The following is a 25,066-nucleotide window of genomic DNA, read 5'->3' as shown; positions in this document are numbered from 1 at the left end:
ATACTACTTTCATACATTCTACTCTTAACTGTAAATGATTTATATAATTTTGATGAAGAAATGTTCATAAAATTTTTATTAACATTTTAACAAAAGACAACACATTTAATAATTCGCTTGAAATATTGAACACGTTCGGTGAGTAATATATTTTATATAATAACAATATGAAAAGATTTGAAAATGTAAGAAGATACTTTGATTTTATGCAAATTCTCGGTTATTCCACGTGGTTGAAGGTTAATAGTGTATGAATGGAAACAGGTTATCATGTCACTTTTCCAGAAAAAACAAATATATAAGGAAATATTCGATGAAATTAACTGGATATTTTTGAAGCAAAAATTAAAAGATTAAAACATTCTAACAAATACAAATTTTGTAATGCAAACTTCCAAAAATACTTTTGATGTGTAAATAGCTTAGGTTATTATATTCTTTTTAAATTTGATAAACAATTTCTGAATCAGAAATTACAAGTGTATTACATAACTTTTCATTAATAATCGTATTTTAATCGTGTAAGAAAGGCTCGTCAAAGCAAGAAGAATTTCAATTATACTTTTAAAGTAAGTTTATATAATGGTAGGTTATAAACTGTCATGTTTGAAACGTTTGTATAAATAATATTTAATTTCAGCTTGATGGTACAAATCAAACAAAAATTTTATTATTTCATTTTCTTTTTAGTCACAATGTTTATGTCTAAGAGGTTATTAAAAACAGCTGCACTTGGAGTAATCGGATTAGGCACTTTAGCATCCTTGAGAGCAAATGAATACGATCTTGGATCTATAGGAATTGTACGTCTAGGACGTGCCGCGGTTACTGTTTTTATAATAGGTAGACATTATCAGAATGAATTATATGCAAATAAATTGAACCGAAATACTCCGGAATATCAGGACTTAAAATCAAAAGCACACAAGTACGGAGCAGAAAGACTTCTAGAGCTTTGCTGTGCCAACAAAGGTGTTTATATAAAAGTAGGTCAACATATTGGTGCTTTAGATTATTTATTGCCACCAGAATATGTTAATACTATGCGAGTATTGCATAGTTCAGCACCACAATCGTCTTTTAAAGATATAATTACTGTTATTAAAGAAGACTTCAAAAAGGATCCCTATGAAATATTTGAGAGTATTGACCCTGTACCTTTAGGTACTGCCAGTTTAGCACAAGTCCATAGAGCTGTATTAAAAGATGGTAATGTTGTTGCTGTCAAAATTCAACATCGTGCGGTCAAAACTAATTCTTACGTAGATATAAAGACTATGGCAGTTTTGGTAAAATTAACATCGTTAGTCTTCCCTGACTTTAAATTCGATTGGCTTGTTGATGAAACCAAAAAGAACATTCCTAGAGAATTGGACTTCACGCAAGAAGGAAAAAATGCTGAGAAAATTCAAAGAATATTCTCACATTACCATTGGTTGAAAATTCCAAAAATATATTGGGAGATATCATCACGTCGTGTTCTAACAATGGAATTTGTAGAAGGAGGACAAGTCAATGATTTGAAATATATTCAAAACAATAATTTAAATCCATACGAAGTCAGCAGCAAATTGGGACGGCTTTACAGTCATATGATATTTATTGTGGGCTTTGTACACTCCGATCCGCATCCTGGTAATGTCTTAGTTAGGAAAAAAAATAATGAAACAGAAATTATACTTCTAGATCATGGATTGTATGCAAACCTTTCTAATGAATTTAGAGTAGAATACTCTAAACTTTGGTTAGCAATATTAGATGGTGATAAATCTGCAATGCAAATGCATTGTGCTAAATTAGGTGTAGCAGACTTGTATGGGCTACTGGCTTGCATGGTATCGGGCAGATCTTGGAATACAATTATGGCTGGTGTACAGAAAACCAAATACGATATGCAAGAAAAAGAAGAATTTCAAAAGGAAATACCAAACTTGCTACCACAAATCAGTGATGTACTGGAAAGAGTGAATAGACAAATGTTACTGATTCTTAAAACAAATGATCTTATGCGTTGCATAGAATATTCCTTGAAAACAGAATCTAGAAAATCAGGCATGATGGAGATGTCAAAATGCTGTATACATTCTGTGTATGAAGAAAAATTGAAATCATGCACCAATACATGGGCAAGATGGAAAGTTTCCATAGCTAAACAATGGATACTTTTCAAATTATCGCTATATTATGTGTATTTAGGAACATTAAATTTTGATATAAAGGAATCTATAGAATCACTTATGAAAAATGAATTTTATGCTTTTTAAGAAGAGCTCTTTTTAGGTAGAAAATATTTTTATGTAAATCAAACATGTAGTTAATTTAATGATGTAATTAAATATTTTTTAGAGCACACTTTAATTGTGTTCATTGAAAAAAATAATTTGATAAAATTTGCAAGTGTTCCTGTAGAATATATGTGAATAAATAGTTTTTATTCATTTCCATATACTAAACAGAATAGATACAAAGCAATTATTTCTGTGTATAATTGTATTGTTTCTATACTAAATAAGTACAAATATTTATATTTTTTGTACTATTTGCACAAATTCATTGTGCCACTGAAATAGTCAAAGAATAACATCGAATGTTTCTTATAAATATGTACATACATAGTTATACTACATGTGTTTTTTTCATATTTGTAATTTATTATTATTTCTCAATTTGTTGTTTCTTTATTACATGAACAGGAAATATATACGTATTATTTAAATACAAACTAAAATGATTAATATATATTTGATTGTTTGTTATATTTAACATGAAAATTATGTATACAATAAATATGTTTAACAATAAATCATTGCATTATTTATTGCATTGTACACTGTATATCTCATTAATATATAATTTATCTCTGATATCAATAAAATAATGAGGAAAAGGACAACATATAAACTTTATTGTTCTTATTAATCTTCAATCTTTGACCCTAATAATTTGATTTAGTTATATTTTTGTTGCATGTGTACGGTATAATTAAATTATAATGGCATAACTATAAAAATAGAATCATAATAATAGCGATGAAACACTATCTATACATTCCAAGAAAGCTAAATACACAAACGTTTTGGAACGTATTCTTTCTGCGTCATTCGTTAGTCATATTGTATATACCTAATTCGTACAAACTTTAGTACATCATAATAAGTAAAGTAAAAGATGCATGGATCACATGCGCATTTTAGCGAGACCTATGATATTGATCCATGAATAATAAATCAAACAAATAGATACAAATTTGAGCTCTTGTATAAAATTTAATCAATTTCATTTGATTAAATACAACTTTAACAGTTAGAATTCATTTCCATACTTTATTTTAGGAATTTTGTTACAAACTAAAGCATTTAAAAATTATTCTTTTATTCAGTTGCGTTTTAGGTCTTAAATTTTTGTATGTTCAGTAAACGTGATCTTTCCTTTTATAAAAGAATACAAATACGCAGAAAGGAAAGCGTCCTTTCCTTATTCATACATTTGTTGGATGAATACACAGTTACCCTTAACAGCGTTGCCACGTTTTGTGGCTTCTACGTAGTATGTATAAGGCTAGCTATGAAATTAGAAAGAGTTATGAAAAAGGTGAAATTGTAGAAAAATGGACATTATTAAGCCATTCAACTTTTTCCTCTATACTTTTTGTTTAAAGAGATTGTTTAAAAAGCAGCGAATTACTTGTGTACAAGCATTAAACGTAATTTCTTTTTGTATTTCCATAGCATTATCGAAATTTACACTTCATTTTATTACAAATTATAATAAGATCATCGTATAAGCGCTACGTTCTAAAATAAACTTGTTTTACTGTATAATTTAGGAATATCACAATTACGTTCTTCAACGTTGCATCGTTAATTTATGTAGCGGTGTAACGGAATCAAACCAAACTCTAAATAATTATATAATATATTTATTTCTCGTCTCTGAAAATGTGACGATATTTGTAACTTATAATATGCAAAATCAATTGAAAAATTCAGAAGATACGATAGAAATAACGAAGGTAACAATATTGATCGAAATGACGCGAAGAAACTTGGCAACGTTGAGAATTATCTGCAACGGAAGAGCATATGACGTTACCCGAGAAGGCACGCGATTGATGGGGGGTGAGTCGACCGCGCGACGCGTTCCTACGCTGTAAATTAGTTTCTAGAATCGAAGAATTTTAACGAATATGCAAATTTTATGAGAAATGTAACTTTTAAATCGTTAGACGCGTATTAGAAAGTAAATTAATCGAACTTATTTTGCAAATATTACATGAAAATTACGTAAATCAAAGGATTTGCAGGGGACTATTTTTTATTGATCGCGCGTAAGGACACCACATAGTGGTGAGCTTGGGGGTATATAAGATCCCCCCAACTGGCGGAGCCCTGGCATTTCCTGAGTCATCTTCAAACGGTGGAGGTTGTATCTTGCTCGCTAGTTTAAAGTTTTTTCTCTTTGTAATCGCGAAGACTTTCTTTCGTCGTTCGAGAAGAAACACGAGCCAGATGCAGGTTGGTGTCTCTCTTACTTATTCAACATTTAGGTGAAAAAGTTTAAAAAAAACCGCGAGAGAGCGTGACTATATTATCAGCTTTGAATTAGTTTATTATCTTTCGAGAAATTTTAACATCCAAACGGTTTGTACTGTGCGTCAACGTTGGAGAGAAGACTATCGGGGTAACACGTATGTCATCGAAGAAGCTAATAACAATCGGATCATCATGGTGGCTACGACGAGACCTCGGGAGATCGATATCGACAAACCAAGTCACACTGAACAATTGGCTAATTGGATCAGTAGAGTTCGATGCAAGAAACTGATGTGTCGTCGTAATCGCAAACGCGATTTGCGTGTCGAGGCGGTGCTGACCAGTGCTCTCTTCAAGGCGGAACACGAATTACGAAGCAAACAACTGACCAGGATCTCAAAATGGCAGCAGTTCAAGAAGCAATTTCTGAAAGAGGCTGGTTATTCGAGTTGCGGTTTTTATAACGTCGAGAACATAAGAAACTTTAAATCGTATCAAGAGAATCCATGGCAGGGGCCGTTGTGCCCCGAGTTGAGTAGCCTGGACAATTTCATGTCCAAATTGGGCGAGATCAAAATACCGTTGCAACGATGAAGAAACTTAAAAGAAATTGGCGACCAGGTCTGAAAAACCTAAGGACGTCTCTGAGAGATCCAGATTTCGAAGATCATCGGCAGCTTTGTCAATGAAGTACTTCAAACGTTGACTAACGGCAGCCAGACGAAGTCACGATACCAATAGGCGGTACAACATAATATTATGTTGGTGCCGCTGGACTAGAAGTTTACATCACTATCCTGGTGTATATCTGGGTGTTTTTTACTTGCAGTCTCGCCGTTTGAGATGGCAATGGGACAGGCGGAGGGAGTTGCTGTTTGCAGTGATGCTGGTTGTACCACAGGGGAACGGGGATTCCATGTTCTAGTCTCTACGCCATTCACCAGTTTGGTTTGTAAACTGTATCGGAACCAATGCATTCTCTTTGCAATATTCTTGTAATGTTTACCAATGATGGAAGTACAAAATTTGTAAAGGACGTGTTTGAGGAGCAATTTGATTTCGGCTAATTTTACTTTTACAGAAATACTGCAGTTCCATTGATTAATGTGCATTTGTATGAAAGCGTTATAATTTTAGAAAACAAATTTGTACAGTTATTTTAAATTATTTTATAGATTTAACGAATAGTACTGACTGTGTTTAAGTTATTCCAAAGGATGAAAAAACTTCGTGCGTAGACTTTGTATAATATGCAGTGTTAATTTAAAAATTCTTTTGTAAATATTGTGATACAGCAGAAGAGGAGCAGAGAATTGAAGGAATAAATGTTAAAAAAAAATAATTGACAATTTATTCTGTACGATCACTTAATTCACCATTATTAATACCGAAAATCCTTTTCAGTCTGGCATACACCTTACAAAATTCTATCGCACTCAAGAGATCCGCACACATGTCGTCCAGGCTGTTGCTCGTCATCGGCGACGTCATTGGCCTATCTGTAAAACCAATAAGAGTGAGATGAGAGGAGTGGTGGTGAGAGGCATATTAGTATGGGATGAGGAAAGGGGCGAAGTCTTTGTTTCTAGAAATTCGCGCATGAAGCGTTGCGGCTGAGAGTTGCACGGCGATCAAGTCACACATAAACACCTTACGTTCGCACTTCTGTATCTCAACCAAGCATCCGACTAGTCCCAAAGTCATCTGGCGCGTGATACACAGACTCACTACGAAAAACGGCAGCAAACTTGAGCCCTGTTTGGTGAGCTACTCCCTTTTGTCCGTTACCTGTGCAAACGTGTTTTCTCAGGTCCAGAAAAGGTTTATCCTGATGCTTGCACCATCAAGTTATACACGTGTTCTGCTTATTGACGTGTACAACGCGAGGTCAACTAAGCCAGGCACCCAAAGAACTGCATATTGTCCCATTTGAATTAGGATAATAGCCCCGAGGTATGGAGAGAGTAATTCATTGCATGTCTGTCGAATCGAGACGACCCAGAAAGGCCAGATACTTATCGCAAGTAGTACACCTAATTTTTATACGAGCATGCGAAATCTAAAAAAACGGCTCAAAACCAATTAGGAAATTGCTATAATTTAATAAGTGCTACACTGGTTGTATTTTTGGGGCGTTATGCCATTGGATAATTATTTCCACAGATCTGAGATCGTTCCTGAATTTTTCTTCCGGTGCTAGAACAAGAAGATTTTTGTAATATATGTTCTAGATCAATGTAAAATAACGCTTCTTGACGAGAGGTATGCAGAAGAGTTATACGAGGAAAGGATAGAGGTATCGGTTCACGTTATAGTTGAAACTAATGCAAGAGATGAAGAACGTACTCGATATACTTGGTTTTTTAAGTTTTGGGTATTGGGAAAGGGGGAGGGGGACATTTTGAGCAAGTTTTCTTTACCGCAGAAAATCATTCGTACAAAATGGCTGTGTGGAGTTGCCTTTCACTTTTGACAACAATAGGAATGCGGTGATATATGGCAGATTATGGCAGATATATTTGAACTTCTAAGTTATATAACCCGTAAACGATGTATTTGATATTTTCACGGAAATGGAACGTTGCAGTAATTTAAATACAAGGAAGAAATGTCAACATACGAGTCAGAGATCTTGGAAATATATGCAAAAAGTTATTCATTGTACAATTATCATTCATGAGCTAAAGGTTTGAATAATGGACGACTTAAAACGAATTCGACTCGTAATTATTGGAGCGTGGTATCAAATATTACGATTTTATACATATCGTTTTTAAATGTTCTCTTCTTGGGGTGATTCTGTCCGGATGCCTTTTGTTTTATACTGCAGGAGTACCTGAATGATTCGTATCTCCGATGCTCAACTGAAAGCAAACAACTACAGGCAGTCATTTCTATTGCTGGAACGTGTCGCGTTCATGTTACAAAGGTACAACATAGTATGCTTTACGTAAAGATTTGGCAGGTGGGGTCGTAGGGGGGCGGTAAATATTATGTTTCAGCTAAACTGGCTAAAGAGCGCGTGTAATCAACCCCCCACGCACTTCATAATCTTAAAGTATGCACTTTGTAATCCTAACTGGATCCTGATACATAATCATGCTGAACGTATTTTGCGGTGAGGAATTTCCGATATTAAGAAAAAAAATTGCATTTTTAAAGAGATACAGGCATCGTGGAAGAAGGTAACAGTTTAATATGATGAACAATACACTGTAAATATTAGACGTATTATGGGGAAAATGTAGGGGTTTGGGGATGCACAATCTTTGTTATTGTGAGCTACAGGAGCGATGCCGTTACGTATCTCTTCTCGCAATGGACGAAATCTATTCGGACGGGATTACTTGATAGTGGAAGACCGCCATTCATTTTTATATTTACGGTGCCAATGTAAGTCCGTCGATTTTTCAATATATTCGATTCTTTAGAAATATTCAAGACGATACGGAGACGATCGTTTAACGAGAAAAGAAGAGGTTGCGAGGAGAGCATGTTATGTGTTGATTAACCACTTTGAATTCAATTTTAATACTATCTTCAATAAGGTATTTTAGATCAACCAGGTGACGCAATCTAATATATTTTTTTTAATATATATTGATAGTTTGGATTCATTTGTTATATTATAAATGACTCGTTAGAAATTTTTATGCAACTGATCATATTTGTTGAGAGATATATGGCGGGATGGGAGGGGGGTGTATAAAACAATCTTACCTTTTTCCACAGAGAGAGTTTAGCAGATGCCGTATGTTTGAAGTTGTTTGGTTGCAAAATCAACTGAAGCATGGTAGCAGAGCACGGTAGTGTTATAAAGCCTTGAATATATATATATATATATATATACATATATATACATGCATATAGCATTCAATCTCCAAGTTAGGATCATTTATATCTTTAAACGATGAATGTTCTTTGGGTGTACCCTATCGGGTGGATTTTTGTGATCTTCGCTTCAGAAAATGCAAGAAAATATCGCACCAAAGTATGAGTTCCATATTCAGCCATTACTCCACAGGAAGACAGTGGCTGTGATATACATCTCTATACATGTATGTATTGCTTAGATGAACAATATTTTTATCACACTGTTAGGAAAAGGGAAATCGTGTACAATTAGCAGAATTTTCGAAGCTCTTGAAAATATTGAAAACAATATTAATGAAAAAGTACACTTGTGTGGATGAGTTTTTATTGTCTGAAGTATGTATATGCAACAAATCACTACAAAATGTTAGTTTTCGCTTTAAAATGAAAAGTAATGCATCGATGAAAGCAAGAAAATCGACGTCGCCTGCGCTCCTATTATCAGGTAACAGTTTCAAATCATAATTTTTTTTTTTTTTATTGAATTTTATCATTTGGTCCAAAGAAAGATGTTGTTTTTTTATAAATTAAATTTTAACGAATTTTAAGAGTGGGGTGTAACTTTTGCAGATTCGTTAGTCGTTTAGAATTTTTCCATCTTGCTAATACAGATATGTTCTGAAAGGAAATTTGTGATAAGTGTTATTGTGACAAGTTTGTTTTTCTTTTTAAAAAAACATGTGTACTTCTAATCCACTTGAAAGGAATGTATATAATTAAATTATGCAAGGACTTGGAACAAAGGACTGTTCAAGCTTATGTTTTTATAAACTTCAGAAGTATTTCTCTGAAACTGTAGTTACGCGAACAAGTTCTGGTTTATTAGTTACGTTTTCAAGTTCAGACATAGTGTTTATATAAGTGCACAAGAAGTCCTCTAATAGTATTGCAGTGTATATTTGCTATCTGCTAATGCGCCTTTTATATTGAGTTTATGTGGTTATGTGAGATTCAAGAACACATTTATGGAGAATGCAACAGCTCAAGCTTTTATGGTGACAAAGCATAAAATGATCGAATGATGCTTGGCATAAAAAACCTACAAGTATTGGAAACCTAAAGAGTATGTTAGGAAATGGCTTTTAATTGTAGTAAAACTTTGGTGAGTGAATAATCGTTCAATGTATATTTCTCTAAAACACAATGGACAATTCTTTAGAGTTTGTGATTAGAATATTTTTATGCCATTAGTTCGAAATTTATGGTGATGCTCTGAGTGCTATGTATTATGCTTGATTGCTTTTGTTGATCCGAATATTTCGAATGTTCTGTAATTTCTGTTCGTGCAGTTCATTTTGTATAACTATAGATTGTGTATAATTTCAAATAAATACCATTAGTGGGGGTGCGTTGGGGGGGGGGAGGGGGGGGGGTGGTGTATACTAATCCTATGCAAATTAGCTATATTCCAGAGTACAATGTTCAGCAACATAGAAACAGAATTCGAAAGAGAAAATGAGAAAACGATTTAACTAAAAAGAAAGGCAATTTGTATATAAAAAATTTTGGTCGCGTTACGTACGACTATTGCGAAACAACTACATTCAATATATCAGTCAACGTTTAAGGTGAATTGAATATTCAAGAAAGCTGCAACAAATTCCAAATGATTCGTTTAAAGAACATATCAGTTCAAAGGATAGATTGTTCTGTTTCAAAATCAAGTTCCACCAACACTGTTTTATTTCAAGTCTTTAGTGTTTCCCCGCCCGAAAAAGCTAACCAAGTGTTTTAGAAACCCGGTTTCGAGTATGAATTCGTGCAAAATAAGGAAGGTGAATGCACTTCTGGGAATATCGAACGATGGTCAATTATTTGAAGTACAAAATACAGCACTGGTCTTCTAATCTCCAACTATCTGCGTATGGGGTTTGGTCTGTTGGCTTGTCCGTAATTCTATTGATTGTTGGATAACTCGAAAGCAGTTTGGAATGGAATTCCTAAATGCATGGCTTTTTTTCCTGTCTTCTGATGGCGAGAAATTGGCGGGACATTATCCTGTTTGAAACGAAGGAACTACGTCGAGGCTGCTTTCATCGTACGCGTGTTTGGAGTTGGAGTCACAAACTGGATCGTTCGTTGCGTTCTTCGATGGGATCACGAGTAATAGTTGCGTGTCAAATTCGAGTGGACGGCCATAGGTTTTCTCTTGTGGTTTTCAACAGGCTTTGAATGGATATTTCGCAATCTGACGCAGCGTAGAGGGTCATCGATGCAGAGTTCCAGCAAAATCGCCCTCTTTTCTTATTTAAAAAAGTATGTATCTTATAATCTGGGCAGTTGATTGCACGGAGAATCGAACTAACAAATTTACTCTTTAATTTTCAGATTTAATTGCTAGATATTGTGATTCCAGTATGTTGTTTTTTCCATCGAATATTATCTAGCAATGCATTTTCAGTACTTCTAACCTTTGGTTTCGAATAATAAAATAAAATGTTAACGCTTCAACAATGCGCATAAATGCGTTATCAAGGATGTCAAATTTTTCGAATTCCAGACTTCAGGAAATAAGAATATGTTTCCACATTATTAAAACTGATGGTAATATTGAATAATTTTTCAATATTTTCGCAACAGTTTTATGGACAAACTTTGTTGCTATATGCATAAATGAAATGATGGAAACAGAAATGCATAACGAAACTGCATCAACTCGTTGATAAAATGCATAACTGAACTTTTGAGAGTTCCGAAAAAATGCGCAACGGATATTAACAAAGTATAAAATAATAAACTTTACAAAAGTATGGAACAAATGCACAACGAAACTTTAAGAAAGTATTTAAAAAAAATGTATAACTAAATAATTTGTAAATGTACGTAGAACTCTCCTGGTTTATAGAAAAAATTTGGAATTTTCATCACGACTTGATGTAAAATTCTAAGTGGTATGGATCATTTTTATTGTGGATCATCGTAAAAGGGATAATAGGACTGCAAAACGTTACCGGAGAGAATTTTGACGAAACTTGTAACCATCATGGAAGATGTTTCATTTTAATTAGACAACATTATGAGAAAATCCTACTAAGAGTACAAGAATAGTAACGGAAACATCTTGGAAGGATTTGCATAAAAAAAAAATTATGTCAACGCCGATCTTCGCGGGACGGAGAAGAAGAGGATATCGACGTGGGACTTCGTGGGATGCAGAAGAAGAGGATTTCGACGTGGGACTTCCCGGGATGCAGAAGAAGAGGATATCAACGTGGGGACTTTGCGGGATGCAGAAGAAGAAGAAGAGGATGATCAGCGTGGGACTTCATGGGATGCGGAAGAAGATGTCGAGCACCAGGTATTTTTCGGATACGGAAGAAGAATCAACGTGGGACTTTCGGATGCGGAAGAAGGACACCAACGCGGGGGACTTCGTGGGACGCGGAAGAAGATGTACTCACCATAGGACATCGTGGGATGCAAAAGACAAAGAAGGATATCGAATCTCAGCACTTCCTGATGCAGAAAAGAAAAGAATATCAACGTGGAAGTGCACGGGATACACAAGAAGAGAATATCAACGTCGGGACTTCAAGGAATACAGAAGAAGGAGGGTATCAACGTCGGGACTTCGGGGGATGTAGACGAAACGGGAGAAAATATATTAAGGCCAAGTTTTCTTGGATGTGAAAGAAGGAGATGCAAAATGTAAAAGAAGAGGATAGGATGTCGATGCCAGATTTCGTAGGATTCACATTCAAGATCTAAAAGTACTTAAATCGAGGGACTTAACGAGATACAGAAGACAGAATTTCAACATTGAAGATCTAGGAGTACCTAATATCGATGCTTCGTTGGGAAAGATTCAACATTGGAATTTTTTGTAAGAGATAATGATCATTTAATTTATTGTAAATAGTGATTTAGATGAAATTCTTATATAACATCACGTCACCTATAAAAGTTAGCATTTTATAAACATTAGACGTCATAGCATAAAACAGGACAAATTTTTTTCAAATTTACTTAATTCTGTTGAATTTTATTAGCTTGTATTATTACTAAATTCTAAAAAAATATTTCGGAGTATATATGTAACAAAAATTTAACAATTTTAATTACATTTACAACATGTTTTTTGAACGTATGAGCAAGAACTATATTTGCTAGGAAAATAGTCGCGATATATGGAACAATATTATAACATCTACGTCTACATATGGTATTAATATAGACGTTCATATTTTAAACGAAAATCGCGAATTATATATCGTCTGAAAATGTTAAGAAATTTAATTTATTTGATAATTATAAAATAAAACAACGGGACAAAAATCTGAGGAATTGGCCCATTATATGAAGATATAAACACCATTATTGTCAAGAAACTACATCAAACAGTATTACCACGATCAAGAGACGACTTCGAGCTGCTCGAGCATCTCCATGGGCAAAAGATGTGAAGCGAATAGATGAGGAAACTAATGGGGCAATATCAGAATGAAAAGACAATTTTGAAGAAATACCAGGACCAGACAAGAGAGGAACTTTGAGGGAACCTCAGGATGATGAAATCGGACCACTCGCTTCAAGGGATACTATCAGGACTAGGCAGAAGACAACTTTGAGAACTTTGACGGGCACCAGGACTACGAGGCGACTTCGAGGGATACTACTGGGACCATGAGGAGTCTTCGAGGGATACTACCACCGGGACCATGAGGAATCTTCGAGGGATACTACCACCGGGACCATGAGACGACTTCGAGGAATACTACCACCGGGACCATGAGACGACTTCGAGGAACACTACTACCAGAATCAAAAGGCAACTTCGAGGGACATTACCAGGACCAGGAGGCGACTTCGAGGGACATTACCACCAGGACCAAGAGGCGACTTCGAGGGACATTACCAGGACCAGGAGGCGACGTCGAGGGACATCACCAGGACCAGGAGGCAACTTCAAAGGATATCAAGATCAGAAAACTATTTCGAGTGATAGATCAGGAGAGGACTTCGAGGACCATCAGGAGGTAACTTCCGGGGAACACTAGGGTAGGAGGTAATTTCAAACAACCAGATTGAGGGAAGTGATTTCGAGGGGCACCCAAGAGACCGGAGCTTAAATTCAGGAAATCACAATTTATTTTTAACGATATTTTCATTTCAGCACGCAATAAGTATTTACCTATTTTCTTTTTTTTCAAGTACGAAACAACTGAGTTAATACAAACATTTATACTTGAAACATGTATATATATAATAAAGATGTTAATATATTTTTCTATCAAGTTATCTGTATATGATGCTTATTTATAATAAAGAAATAAAATACATACACTACATGTACGTTTAAATTAATCCTAGAGTAGTCAAGGAGGGGCCTGTCCAGTTCGTCAAACTGAAATTCATAAAAATGTGCTATTAGAGCCGTATAAAGTACTTCAATATAATTTGTATGTCTCTTATATGGTATAGATATAAACGATTATTATGATTAAGTAATGATTAAATCGAAACCGTATTGCAAGAGATAGTAATTAAAATCGTAATGGACCCTTCGGACTAGCTAAACGGCCGATCACTTGCTTTCTGAAAAAGTTTGACAAACGTATTGCTTGGCGCATACGCGAACAATGTAGACGTCGACGCTTAAGTCTAGTTTAATTTTACCAAGTAATTAGTTTGTTTAAAGAGGGTGAAGTTAACGTGAGGGAAACGCGACGCGATGCTAAATCATGCAGCAGGTCTTAGAATTGAATCGACGCTGCCCCTGATTGATCGATTTCGGTATAGGTAAACGGATACGTTTATTGTCGAATAGTTCGTCCCTTCAACGCTAGATGGCGCTTATTTCTTTCGACCTTGTGGCCAACGTCCGTAGCTTTGGCGCTGCACACGATGCCGTTGTTCTTCTTTAAAAACAGACGAGTCAACCATCAAAAACAATTGAGTACTGTCTTCCGTTATTAGTTCTCGACCCGCGCACACGTGTTTGTAGACGAAGTTCGTTGTTATTGTTAATTGTTGATTGTTACTGTTAATTCTTGTTGAAAATGAATATTGTGCAAACCACATCCGCTGTCTAATCACCCTTAAATATTAGTATAGCAAAAGAGCTATAACCTCAGGCCCCCTGGTGCTAAAACGCCCAAGCTTGTCGATAAATACGCGCCATCTAGCGTTGACGTTACGAACTATTCCACGACAAACTTGGGCGGTTTATCATATATGCTGGCGTGATATATACATATAGATGTACAGTGAATTACATAGTAATTATCATATTAATAAGCTTTAGACACTGAGCGCCTACATAGGTCGGAAAGTAATAATGCCTGGGCAGTCGAGAATCTCGACTCGAGATTCCAAGTCGTATGCCGTTGACGAGAGGTCGGATTTCAGTTGTTCAAGAGCGAGAAGGCATATGTGAGCCTTTCTCTCTCGACTCCCATGAGAAGGGTCCGAAATTACTTTGGGTAGCTTTGGAGAATCGAAAAAGAGGGCATGTGTCAATTTACCTTTGTCGACTCTCTGAAACTCTACGAGTTCACGTAGTGCAAGAAAGTGCCTTCGGTGCACCTTTGGCATCTCTGACGTCACATGGCTCGTACGGTAGGATATGTCGGCTTTCCCTACCCCTCGTTAGACGCTAAGGAAGTTCGTCGTTACTAGTGTCGACATCGATGCACACAATTATGCCAAATCTGGCCACACTGTATTTCATAAATCTTGCCCTTGGACAATTTCTCTGAAATACTACCATGCAACAAATATTATTGTTATAGGCCGTCTAGTCTTTACTCGGAGTAGTTACAAAATATTTTTCGTTGTCGATGTTTCCTTTAAGTTGGAGAATTTTATTTCTACGATGTTGGGTACATTGATTTTCTTTGAGATGGCTGTTCTCAGTTCATGTTAGTAAGGTGGAATGGGAGACGTGTCCACAGTATATAAAAGAGCGATGTTACCGCGGATCGGCTTCTGAACTGGGGCTGATTTATTCGTTGGATTATTCCTATTGTTTTTGTACTTAGACAATACGAATTATCCTCGTGATGGCCCTCAGTCAGACAAGCGTGGTGAGTAATAAATATGAACAACGGTCGAACAAATGACCGATGCAAGGAACAGTTAATAATGATCATCTTAATGACGACAATGACGATTTTTATCGTTTGATTTTTTTTCATGTTACCTTTATCATTGTAATCCTTATCTTTGATCCTTTTACTCCGTTCAGAATTATATCTTTTCATGCCATTTGTTATATATTCATATTATCGATGAGATCTTAATAATTAAAAAATTATAAATTTTTAGATTTCGATGCTACCGTTTCCATGACTCGTCGATATAAAATTTCGTTTAAATATTTATGCAGTTTTATCGTGGTTAATCGTTTGTAAGCAAAGTTAGGTTAGGATTGGACTCTCTCCTCTTTGAAATTTTGGTCATTATATTGTAAATGATTAATTAAAAATTTTATGTTCTTTAAAAGAAATGAACAGATGTTAGTAGCTTTTAATTCTACTTTGAAAAAAACTATGTTCACCTGTTTTATGTCAATGTGATAACTAATAGGATTCAATGTATATAAGAAGTGTAAAGATTAAATTTTAATACTAATTTAAAATATTTCATACAATTGATAAAGAGATTTGAAATATAATAATAAAATATGTGTTCATGTTGCAGCTAAAATTATACAATACTGTGATAGAGGATGTTATATCCGGCGTAAAAGAGTCATTTATAGATGAAGGTGTAGACGAACAAGTACTACAAGAACTCAAACAAATATGGGAAGGCAAGCTGATGTCCAGCAAGGCTGTCGAACTAAATCCAGATCCTCCAGAACCTCAGGTCCCTCAAATAAATACGCATAAAGCTGTGTCTGTTAATAAAGGTAGCAGACGCTTGATTAAATGATGAATTATATTCAAATATAACAATATGTTACATAAGTTTTAACATATTTATAAATGTATATACCGTAATCTCTGTTTTTAGGAGTAAATGTAGGAAACCACTTTGTACAGCAAACGGGAGGAAATTCTGCTCCGCAGCAACCACCGCAACAGCAACAACAACAGCCGTCGCAGCAGCCTCAGCAACAAACACAAACTCAATGTCATTCGAATACAACTGGTATACAACAACATACTGGCACACCAGTGCAACAGTTAGTGACATCTACATCAGCGGTGATGGATCGGCAAGTACCCATCCAGATAACATTGCCACCGCAAACTGGTGTTCCAGATGCTCCGCAAAGAGTTTTGACTATCCAGGTTCCTGCGTCTGCAATTCAGGGTATGTTGAAATGATTCGATTCATGAATATAGGTAATTATAATTGGTTTGATTATGTTCATGTTTAGGTAATCAGTTACATACAATCCTGACGGGTCCAGTTATTTCAGCGGCAATGGGATTGCCAGCAAATCTGGCTTCCACATTGCTTCAGCAGCATGTCAATTCTACGCTTCAAGGCCAAGCAACATTGGCGCCTCTTCAAGTTAGTCAGCCGCTTCAGGTTGTTACACAGAATACAAATAATGTTTCTCAACGATCTGTACAAAATCAGGTAATTGGCAGAAATAATAATTTATACGAACGAGCATTTCTTACATTTATTATTTTATATTCAGAATAACATAGCACAATTGGATGGCCCGCTCGGAGACTCATCGGACGATGACGAAGAAGAGGAAGAAGAGGACAATGAAGACGAAGAAGAAGATCTTGATGACAAAGAGGAAGAGGAAAATGACGAAGCTGCTGCAAGAGAAGAGGTATTGTAAATTAAAATTTTATTAAAGCATATTTCCTATTGAGAATCCAATGGTGTTAGCATTGCAAACAGCATGTTCGGAGTTTAGATATAACTAAACTTCTTTCTACTTTTTCTCCAGGAGCCATTGAATTCAGAAGATGATGTAACCGACGATGATCCAACAGATCTTTTTGATACCGATAATGTAGTCGTTTGTCAATACGATAAGGTATTTATTAAGAAAATAATTATTTCATTTTTATTCTAATGAAGATCATTTTAAGAATTCATAAATCTTCAAAAAAATGTTCGATTTTTCAAAATACAAGTAATTCATTCTCGTCCCATAATTTGCTTCTCATAATCGATGTTTGTGTTTGTTGCTATTTTAAGTTTCTCGATAAATGTCTGTCCTAAAACATTTTTAAAATATTTTCATTACGGAACTCGAAATTCAAGTAGAAGATACTTATTGCAGTAAGTTTATTTTTCAAATATAATTGGCCGATCCTGAATTGTAAATGAGAAATGTTAATTTTCAGATAACAAGGAGTAGAAACAAATGGAAATTCTACCTCAAAGACGGTATAATGAACCTCAGTGGTAAAGATTACGTGTTTCAAAAAATGAACGGTGATGCGGAATGGTAAAAAAAATAATATATGAAGCTTCGAAAATCGACCTTGATAATGTGTTCACGTGAAATTGATAAAAAAATTTTTCATTAGATTCTTCTTTTGAAAAGGGTTCAAAATTTCTTTTGGTATAGAAGTGATTCTTTTAAGATTAAGGGAGAAAGTTCATTATTTAAAAATTCTTTTTCATAGACTCGAATAGAATTCTTATTTCTTTTGAGATAAATATGCATTGAAACTTCAATTATTTGTTTTAATAGAGAATATATACTGTTTCTATTTATAAATATGGATTATATTTTATTCTATTTATAATTAACATTTAAGTGATTTATATGGTATATTATCAAGGAATTAGTAACGAGTTATTAAATTTAAATTAAACGGGAATACAATATTATTCAAATTTAATGAATTGTAAGATAATCGAACCTAAATTGAGAAATGATTATGAATACATATATCATATAATGATTGTAATTAAATTTGAATACGTGTGAGTAATAATTACAATAGATTAATAACGAATTGTAACAAATGGGAATATGATACGTTAACGACTTTAATTTAAGATACGACAAAATTATTCTAATATTAACTTTAAATAAAAATAAAAATATATATTCACCAAATAATCAGGGTTTCAGTGCATAATTACAAGCTCAGTAATCAAGCGAGTGCTAATCTATATTTTGAGGGGTTCCGTCGCGGAAAGTTTTTCACGTGAGTTTACTGTGTAAATAGATTCTAAGGGATTGCAATCTACCACACGTATGTGATGCTCTTGAAAATAAATGTGTCTTATACTGTTAAAAATCTTAATACAAAATATTTCCTACAAGATTATACATTGTTGATAATGTATAATTATTTTTTCCTTTTCTTATTCCTTATGCATAAGTTATGTATAGGTCTTTTATTTAAGTAACTTTTTTGTTTTAATTTATTCAGAGAATTAGTAATAATTTAAAAATAAGACAAATATTTTTACAATTTATTAACTGGAGATAATAATTTAGTTGATAATCGGATGTAACAAATTATTTAAGCAACATTGCTTGTATATAACATTTAGAAAATGAAACTACCATAATAAATAAAGAACATGATTATTCTTTAGTTATTTACATTTACTAAAAAAAAACTACTACAATAAATAAGGAACACGATTGTTCATCAGTCATTTATAAGATGTACGTGTTTTTTACCATACAAAAATTAAGTTGTTTTATTTCATTGTAGAAGTTTTATTCTTATAAATTATCTTATACATTTTAATTCGAATCAAATATGTATAATTGTTTCGAATAACCGCAGATAAAACTGCCGGGAGAAATATATCAGACTTCAACGTTTCTGTTTATATTTTCTGTAATTTATCTTCTATTTCGCTGATAATTCGCGGAACTTCTTGAAGCAATTCTTCTGCAGTTACTTCAAATTTCTTATCCAACCAAATATCTTTTAGTTGTTCGAGCACAATACCCATTGTTTTTCCTTTTTTAATTTTTTCTTTCAACATGTGCCCAGTAACCGGGAATCTGAGAAGTCGCAATTCATTTTACATAACATAAAAGAATATAATAATTTCTGTTATATTTCTTAAGTTAATTATCACTGTACCTGGGTATCGTAATTTTCTCAAAGTCTGCAGCAAGATTCAAAAGCTGTTTGCATTTAAGTAATTCGCAAATATAAATTTTTCCGTTTTTAGCATTTCCTTTCCAATGAATAAGAATTCTTTTATAGTGTTTCAGCAGATCGTCCGACGGCTTATATTCCCAAAATCGCACTAAAAATAATGCTAGATCTCTTTCAAATGCAGAAAGCTTTAATCGCTTATGAAGAGCGAGTACCTCGTCTTCATTTTTCAACATTGTGGCAATTAAAGAAATTGGGTACAAAGAAATGTTGTTCTTTTTTGACACTTCGCAAACAATCTCGAAGTTTTTTAATTCTGGATTCTCTGGTAGTCCAACGTATCTGAAAAAAAACAATATAAATGAAAAATTCTGTCGAATATTTGAATTCGATATTACCTTGCAATACCGCATTCCAACATTTTTAAAGTCAATTCCTTGACATAATTTCCAGAAAGTATTTTTGACCATTCGCTCCAAATTCTTTCTCCAGATATTCTTTCCAAACCATTCATATTTTCTTTTATTGCTGCAATTGTTTCTTCCTCATGAACATCTGGTTGTTTCGCAATTCTTCCATAAAAACGGAAATATCTAAAAAAATAACAAAAATTAGAAATATATAAATAAATTAAAAAATAAGCTACAAAAAGAACAATTAGGATGTACCTAAGTATCCTAAGATAATCTTCCTGTATTCTAGTAACTGGATTTCCAACAAAAACGACTCTTCTCATTTGCAAATCGTCGTAGCCAAAAAAATAATCATATACTCGTCCATCCAGATCAAGATACATAGAATTTATTGTAAGATCTCTACGACGAGCATCCAACTTCCAATCTTCCGTAAATTCAACCTCTGCGTGTCTACCATCGGTAATTGTGTCAATTCTGAGTGTGGTTATTTCAAAATTTTCCTTATCGTTAATCCTTGAAGTAATTGTACCTAAACAATTGTCAATAAATATTCATTTAATATCAATATAGTCTACCACTTTAATAATAACAAATAGGAACGTATCTTCCGATTTACCATGTTTTTCTCCATTATCATTGATTATTCTAATGTTTTCTTCTTTGAACATGGCCTTCATTTTATCCGGAGTAGCAATGGTCGCAAAATCTAAATCTGTTGGTTTGGTACCCATCAAAATATCTCTGACAGCGCCACCAGCAATTCTTAATTCATAATTTCGTTTCTTAAATAACTCGGACAATGTGGTAAGTTCTGGTGTAAATAAAGACTTAAATAACGGATCGTCCAGTTTCATGATCACTGGATTATCTCTGCTTGGTGGAACGGATTCGTCTCTCATTCTTATTTTGACCCACTCCTGGTATGCCTTCTTAAAATTTTAAGATTCATTACAATTAGGATATTTCCTCGTACAATTATGACAAAGAAGAAAGGCAATTAAGATACATAGTTATAACCTCGAAACAAGCATTAAAACGAAATATTGAACATGGCAATACAAATGTTACTTTTAAGTTAGTCCATTTGATGGAAAATAGGCTTTACAATAATGTCTTTTTAAAAACATTTCTTTACAATTTGTTGTCTATTATGAGAAAAGTTAAAACTTAACCTCAAGAAAACATCGGAAACACTTACTTGCAAAGAATAACATGAAGTGAAATAATTCCTGCGAGAAAGAATGGTTAACATTACTCAAAATTTTGTCATAATTTCCTTATATCTCATTGCTATAACAAAACATATGTAGTAAAATTAATTCCACATCATCTAAAACCGACTTTTAATGTTATCGATACAATGTTCGCCTTCTGTTTTCTTTAAGAATACTTTTCATGTTGACTTCGCGAGTAAATAAAATCATAGAGGCACAATGTTGTAATTATTTTTAAACATTCGTTTAGCAAACTTTACATATTCTTCCTTCTTGCTTTCGAAGCATAATGAAAAAAAAATTATGAAAAATTTTGTTTAAGGAAATGCACGTTTTAAGACCGCCCGATCGTAATTTAACTGATGAAAAAAGGGAAATTCTTTTTACTATTCCTATGTATGAGCGTACACAAATATATATATATTTTTAATATTTTTAAAATATTATAGTATAGGATGTGTTTATATATTGCGCTAAAAAGTGCCAAAGTATAGTATCGCCATCTAATATCAGGGATTCGTACTGCTAAAATCGTACCAGGATCACAGAATGTTATAGGAGGCATCCGGAGTACAGGTTCACATTTTATTCCCAGAAAAAGAATTATTAGCGAATAATCGAGGTATTGCGTAACAGGAGTAGCAAAAGTGAGGGGACCTGTACTTCGGATGCCTCCTCTAACATTCTGTGATCCTAGCACGATTTTAGCAGTACGAATCCCTGATATTAAATGGCGACACTATTTTTCGGCACTTTTTAGCTCAATATTGAAACAACTGTCGCTTTCAGTAATCGTTTGTAACGAATTAATTACATTAAATAATGTATAGAGAAATGGTTGAAGAACTTAATGAAATATTAATTAGATTCGAATAAACAATCTATATATATAAAAATAAGTTGTCCTATGTTCGTGATTTTATAACTCGAGAACCACTCAACCGATTTTCAAACGAGTACATGCGTTGGAAAGGTCTACTTTCACTGATGGTTTATAAAAAAAAAAAAACATCGAAAAATTTCTACGAATATGCGTTATACGCGCACTTTTATGATGGTGTGTTTTCCCTATATAAAATGTATTTAAAGAGAGAGCCGATTTTTATGTTCGCGCAAAACTAAAGACCTATTGAACCGATCTTCCTCAAATTTTGACACGTTATTCCTGCATATTCTAGGACGGGCATAGGCTATGTAGCATGTCTCAGAAGCGCGTTATTAACATGTAATTTATATGCAAAGATTTCATGTGTACGACTGTTTGGCAGACCACGTAACCCCTGTATACGACAGTCTACTTGGGCGCGCATGCGCATATTCGGCCCGCGCGATACCTCGCCCGTAGCAGTACTGCGATGTTACCGCCAGGTGGCGAAGCTTCTCGAGCGCTTTCTCGCGAGAGAATTGCATTATCGCGGATATATATGTCAGGATGATCGTCTGGTCGTAAATCCCTTTTGCACAAGGTCGGGCGAAGCCGAAACGGGGCATGCTAGTATTTCATAATTTTTTTCCCCATTTTCGCTTACTTTTTGGTTGTATAAAACTTTTGTACTCGTACTTCGCAACACGCTCGTAATAACGCATCAATTTTCATATTTTCGATAATATTAAATTCTTTATTTCTCCCTTCATTATATATACATCATTATTTAGTACAAAAGATTTCACATACATGCGCAGGCATTCTCGTAATTAATCGCACCTATGCAGTGTCACAAATTTGCATTTTATAGTTACTCTATTTTTGAATATCGACTGTTAAGTAAATTCGCTTTTCGTTATCGTATCCAATTCCCGACGTAAAAGGGGTATGAAGTATCAAAAATTTAACGATCTAGGAATATTTTGTCCGATTCTTCGATATTTTTAGTACACATGGTTCGTAGCGTGAATCCTTATATTTTCGTTCTTACTTTTTTAATAATCGTTTGTTGCCTACGGCACTACCTGTTATAAATTTGTGCTCTCGTCGTTCACGGTCTGTGAATATTTTTTGGAGCTCGCCGTAGACCGGGAACTACACGTTTCCAAAAATGCACGCGATACAAGCGCTATCTGGACTTATTTCCCATAGACGAGTAATTACGACGCGACGTAATTACGAGACTGACATTTGATTCAAATACGACACAGCCCGATACTCGGTTCTATCAAATCAGAAATTCAATGTTTTTTGTTTGGCTACGAATGGGAGAGATGTTATTATGTTGTTATGCTCGGATCATGGATATTCGATAAATTTATCTATGTCTGCTGTAACCGGAAACGAAGGTACGCAAGATGGTTCTGAATGGTCTGTACAGTAATGTACGACTGAATGTTCATGATCTATTCTCGTTCCTCCCTCATTATACAAAAACCTGACCCAGCAGAGAAGGGAACAGAAACGATAAATAACAAGAAGAGAGTCCACACGTAGTACACAGAGATGCCACAAGAAAATAAGAATGGTGCAACAAGGAAACTTTTTTACTTAAATAACTGTATTTGCGTAGGGGGTCGGTAAAAACGATATAAATGTAAGGTAAAAATGAGCAAAAATTAAATTAATTTCACTTGTCCATCGTGACGATGGAAATATTAAATTATGATCCTCTTGTACCGTTACGGTCGGGACTAATTTAATCCCTGTAAGATCATGTTTGGAGATTATAATCCAAATACGTCATATCGACCAAATGTCACTTTCCTCCATGATTCGTTTATCCCGAGAAGATTAGACGATTTGAAAAGAAAAGAAGTGTATGGCATCTGGCAAAACTCCAAAAAATAATCACGAATTAATCAAGCCTTCGAATGTAAGAACTTCAGTTTGCTGGCCACTACACACACTTTTTGAACAGCTGTTTTCGTGAACTTAAACCTTTGCGGACAGATATTTTGGAACGAGAATGTCAGGGGAAACGTAGGCAGAGAAATAACGTATAATTGAAAATTATTTTATCCGACGTGTAAATTTTATTTTAATTTAATGAATAGTTACATACGTATTGAGAGAATGAAACTTTTGTCGATTGGATTTGTACATAGAACTTCCCGATGTCCGTCCATAACGGTAAAAATTATCTTACCGTCCGCAAAGGATTAAAAAATTAAATATCTCTTAATTAACTTTTTCATTAAACTATCCCGTACAATCTTAAAAATGTAACTTACAAATACAGCATAAGTACAATTGGATTGAATGCAATTATTAACTACAATTAAAAATTGCTCGTTTTGCTGGTACTAAGTAATGACTTTTAATTAGTTTAACGTAAAAAAGATAAGGATTTTAGCATTTTTCCTTTTTTTTTTTTCTTTCTTTCTTTGTTATTGTTTACATTTGGAAAGAATCGAACATCTTCCGATCAATTTTGGGAGAATATCATCGAATCCGATTGATTAAACACTAGCCAATCAGATTTGATACAACCTGAACAGCAAATACTCTATTGAAGGTCTTATTTTACAATTCCACGAGACAGGACCTCTTATTTCTTAAGTCTAATTAACATTCACTCTGTCTCACACATTCTCATACACGTTTTATGGCTATACAAAAACAGAGTTGGACAATTTTTATTCGAATAACAATCGCAAAATAAAGTATTTAAATAAATCCTGATTCACATAGTTTTTCAAATTTAAATTAATCGATGTTTTCAGTTCTTCCAATTAAATTGCACCACGCATTCGAATTACGATTTCAAAACAAGTAAATCGATAGTAATTTGTATTTTTTACTTCGATGTCGATAATCATTTTAGTTTATCGTTAATATCTTTATACTATATTGAGTATCTTGAACGTTATGCTATCGAGAACAGCATAACGTTATTTGAACTACAAATTTTATAACTAATTTTTTGAACGATCAGTTACTATTCAACAGCAGAACCGGGATTTGACATTTAACATTTTAGTCGAATGTTCAGGAAATGTTGCGTAACAAAGTTGTTTACATTAAGTTAATTTCATTCTAGTCGTTTTTTAAATACAATTATCCGAAATATATGTATGCCAGGAAGATAGTTAAATTGCACGTTTAT

The 25,066-nt window shown here is 34.1% G+C and overlaps 4 protein-coding genes and 1 long non-coding RNA gene across 7 annotated transcripts; 4 read left to right on the top strand and 1 right to left on the bottom strand.

Annotated features, from left to right (window-relative positions):
- Nucleotides 1-66: 66 nt before the first annotated feature.
- On the top strand, nt 67-2,327 carry LOC122399120 (aarF domain-containing kinase 1). Of its 2 annotated transcripts, none has more exons than XM_043399545.1 (2): nt 67-138; nt 691-2,327. In XM_043399545.1, the coding sequence occupies exon 2, from the start codon at nt 696-698 to the stop codon at nt 2,262-2,264; it is 1,569 nt and encodes a 522-aa protein (XP_043255480.1). In that variant the 5' UTR covers nt 67-138; nt 691-695; the 3' UTR covers nt 2,265-2,327. The 2 variants fall into 2 exon arrangements, with proteins under 2 accessions (XP_043255480.1, XP_043255479.1); XM_043399544.1 differs by lacking the exon at nt 67-138 and adding an exon at nt 249-569.
- Nucleotides 2,328-4,381: 2,054 nt separating this feature from the next.
- Nucleotides 4,382-11,874, top strand: LOC122399122. Of its 2 annotated transcripts, XR_006259246.1 has the most exons (4): nt 4,382-4,514; nt 5,362-8,850; nt 8,976-10,661; nt 10,734-11,874. It is a non-coding gene; the product is annotated as an uncharacterized LOC122399122 (long non-coding RNA). The 2 variants fall into 2 exon arrangements; XR_006259245.1 differs by having other exon boundaries at nt 5,362-10,661.
- On the top strand, nt 4,521-5,355 carry LOC122399121. Its single transcript, XM_043399546.1, has one exon. The coding sequence runs from the start codon at nt 4,725-4,727 to the stop codon at nt 5,124-5,126; it is 402 nt and encodes a 133-aa protein (XP_043255481.1). The 5' UTR covers nt 4,521-4,724; the 3' UTR covers nt 5,127-5,355.
- A 3,385-nt stretch (nt 11,875-15,259) lies between the features above and the next one.
- On the top strand, nt 15,260-17,946 carry LOC122398766 (transcription initiation factor IIA subunit 1). Its single transcript, XM_043398934.1, has 7 exons — nt 15,260-15,430; nt 16,047-16,257; nt 16,362-16,664; nt 16,732-16,937; nt 17,002-17,145; nt 17,266-17,355; nt 17,669-17,946. The coding sequence occupies exons 1-7, from the start codon at nt 15,407-15,409 to the stop codon at nt 17,774-17,776; spliced, it is 1,086 nt and encodes a 361-aa protein (XP_043254869.1). The 5' UTR covers nt 15,260-15,406; the 3' UTR covers nt 17,777-17,946.
- A 1,107-nt stretch (nt 17,947-19,053) lies between these two features.
- On the bottom strand, nt 19,054-21,364 carry LOC122398811 (CCA tRNA nucleotidyltransferase 1, mitochondrial). The gene is made up of 6 exons (XM_043399026.1): nt 21,017-21,364; nt 20,435-20,747; nt 20,071-20,347; nt 19,801-19,995; nt 19,385-19,744; nt 19,054-19,302 (listed from the first exon to the last, which is right to left on the bottom strand). Exons 1-6 carry the CDS (start codon nt 21,068-21,070, stop codon nt 19,122-19,124), a joined length of 1,380 nt encoding a protein of 459 aa, XP_043254961.1. The 5' UTR covers nt 21,071-21,364; the 3' UTR covers nt 19,054-19,121.
- Nucleotides 21,365-25,066: the final 3,702 nt, after the last annotated feature.

The sequence above is a fragment of the Colletes gigas genome, unplaced genomic scaffold (genome assembly GCF_013123115.1).
Source record: "Colletes gigas isolate AHSC1104 unplaced genomic scaffold, ASM1312311v1 Colletes_gigas_Sc00012, whole genome shotgun sequence".
Taxonomy (NCBI): domain Eukaryota; kingdom Metazoa; phylum Arthropoda; class Insecta; order Hymenoptera; family Colletidae; genus Colletes; species Colletes gigas.
This window is presented reverse-complemented; position numbering and strand designations above follow the sequence as displayed.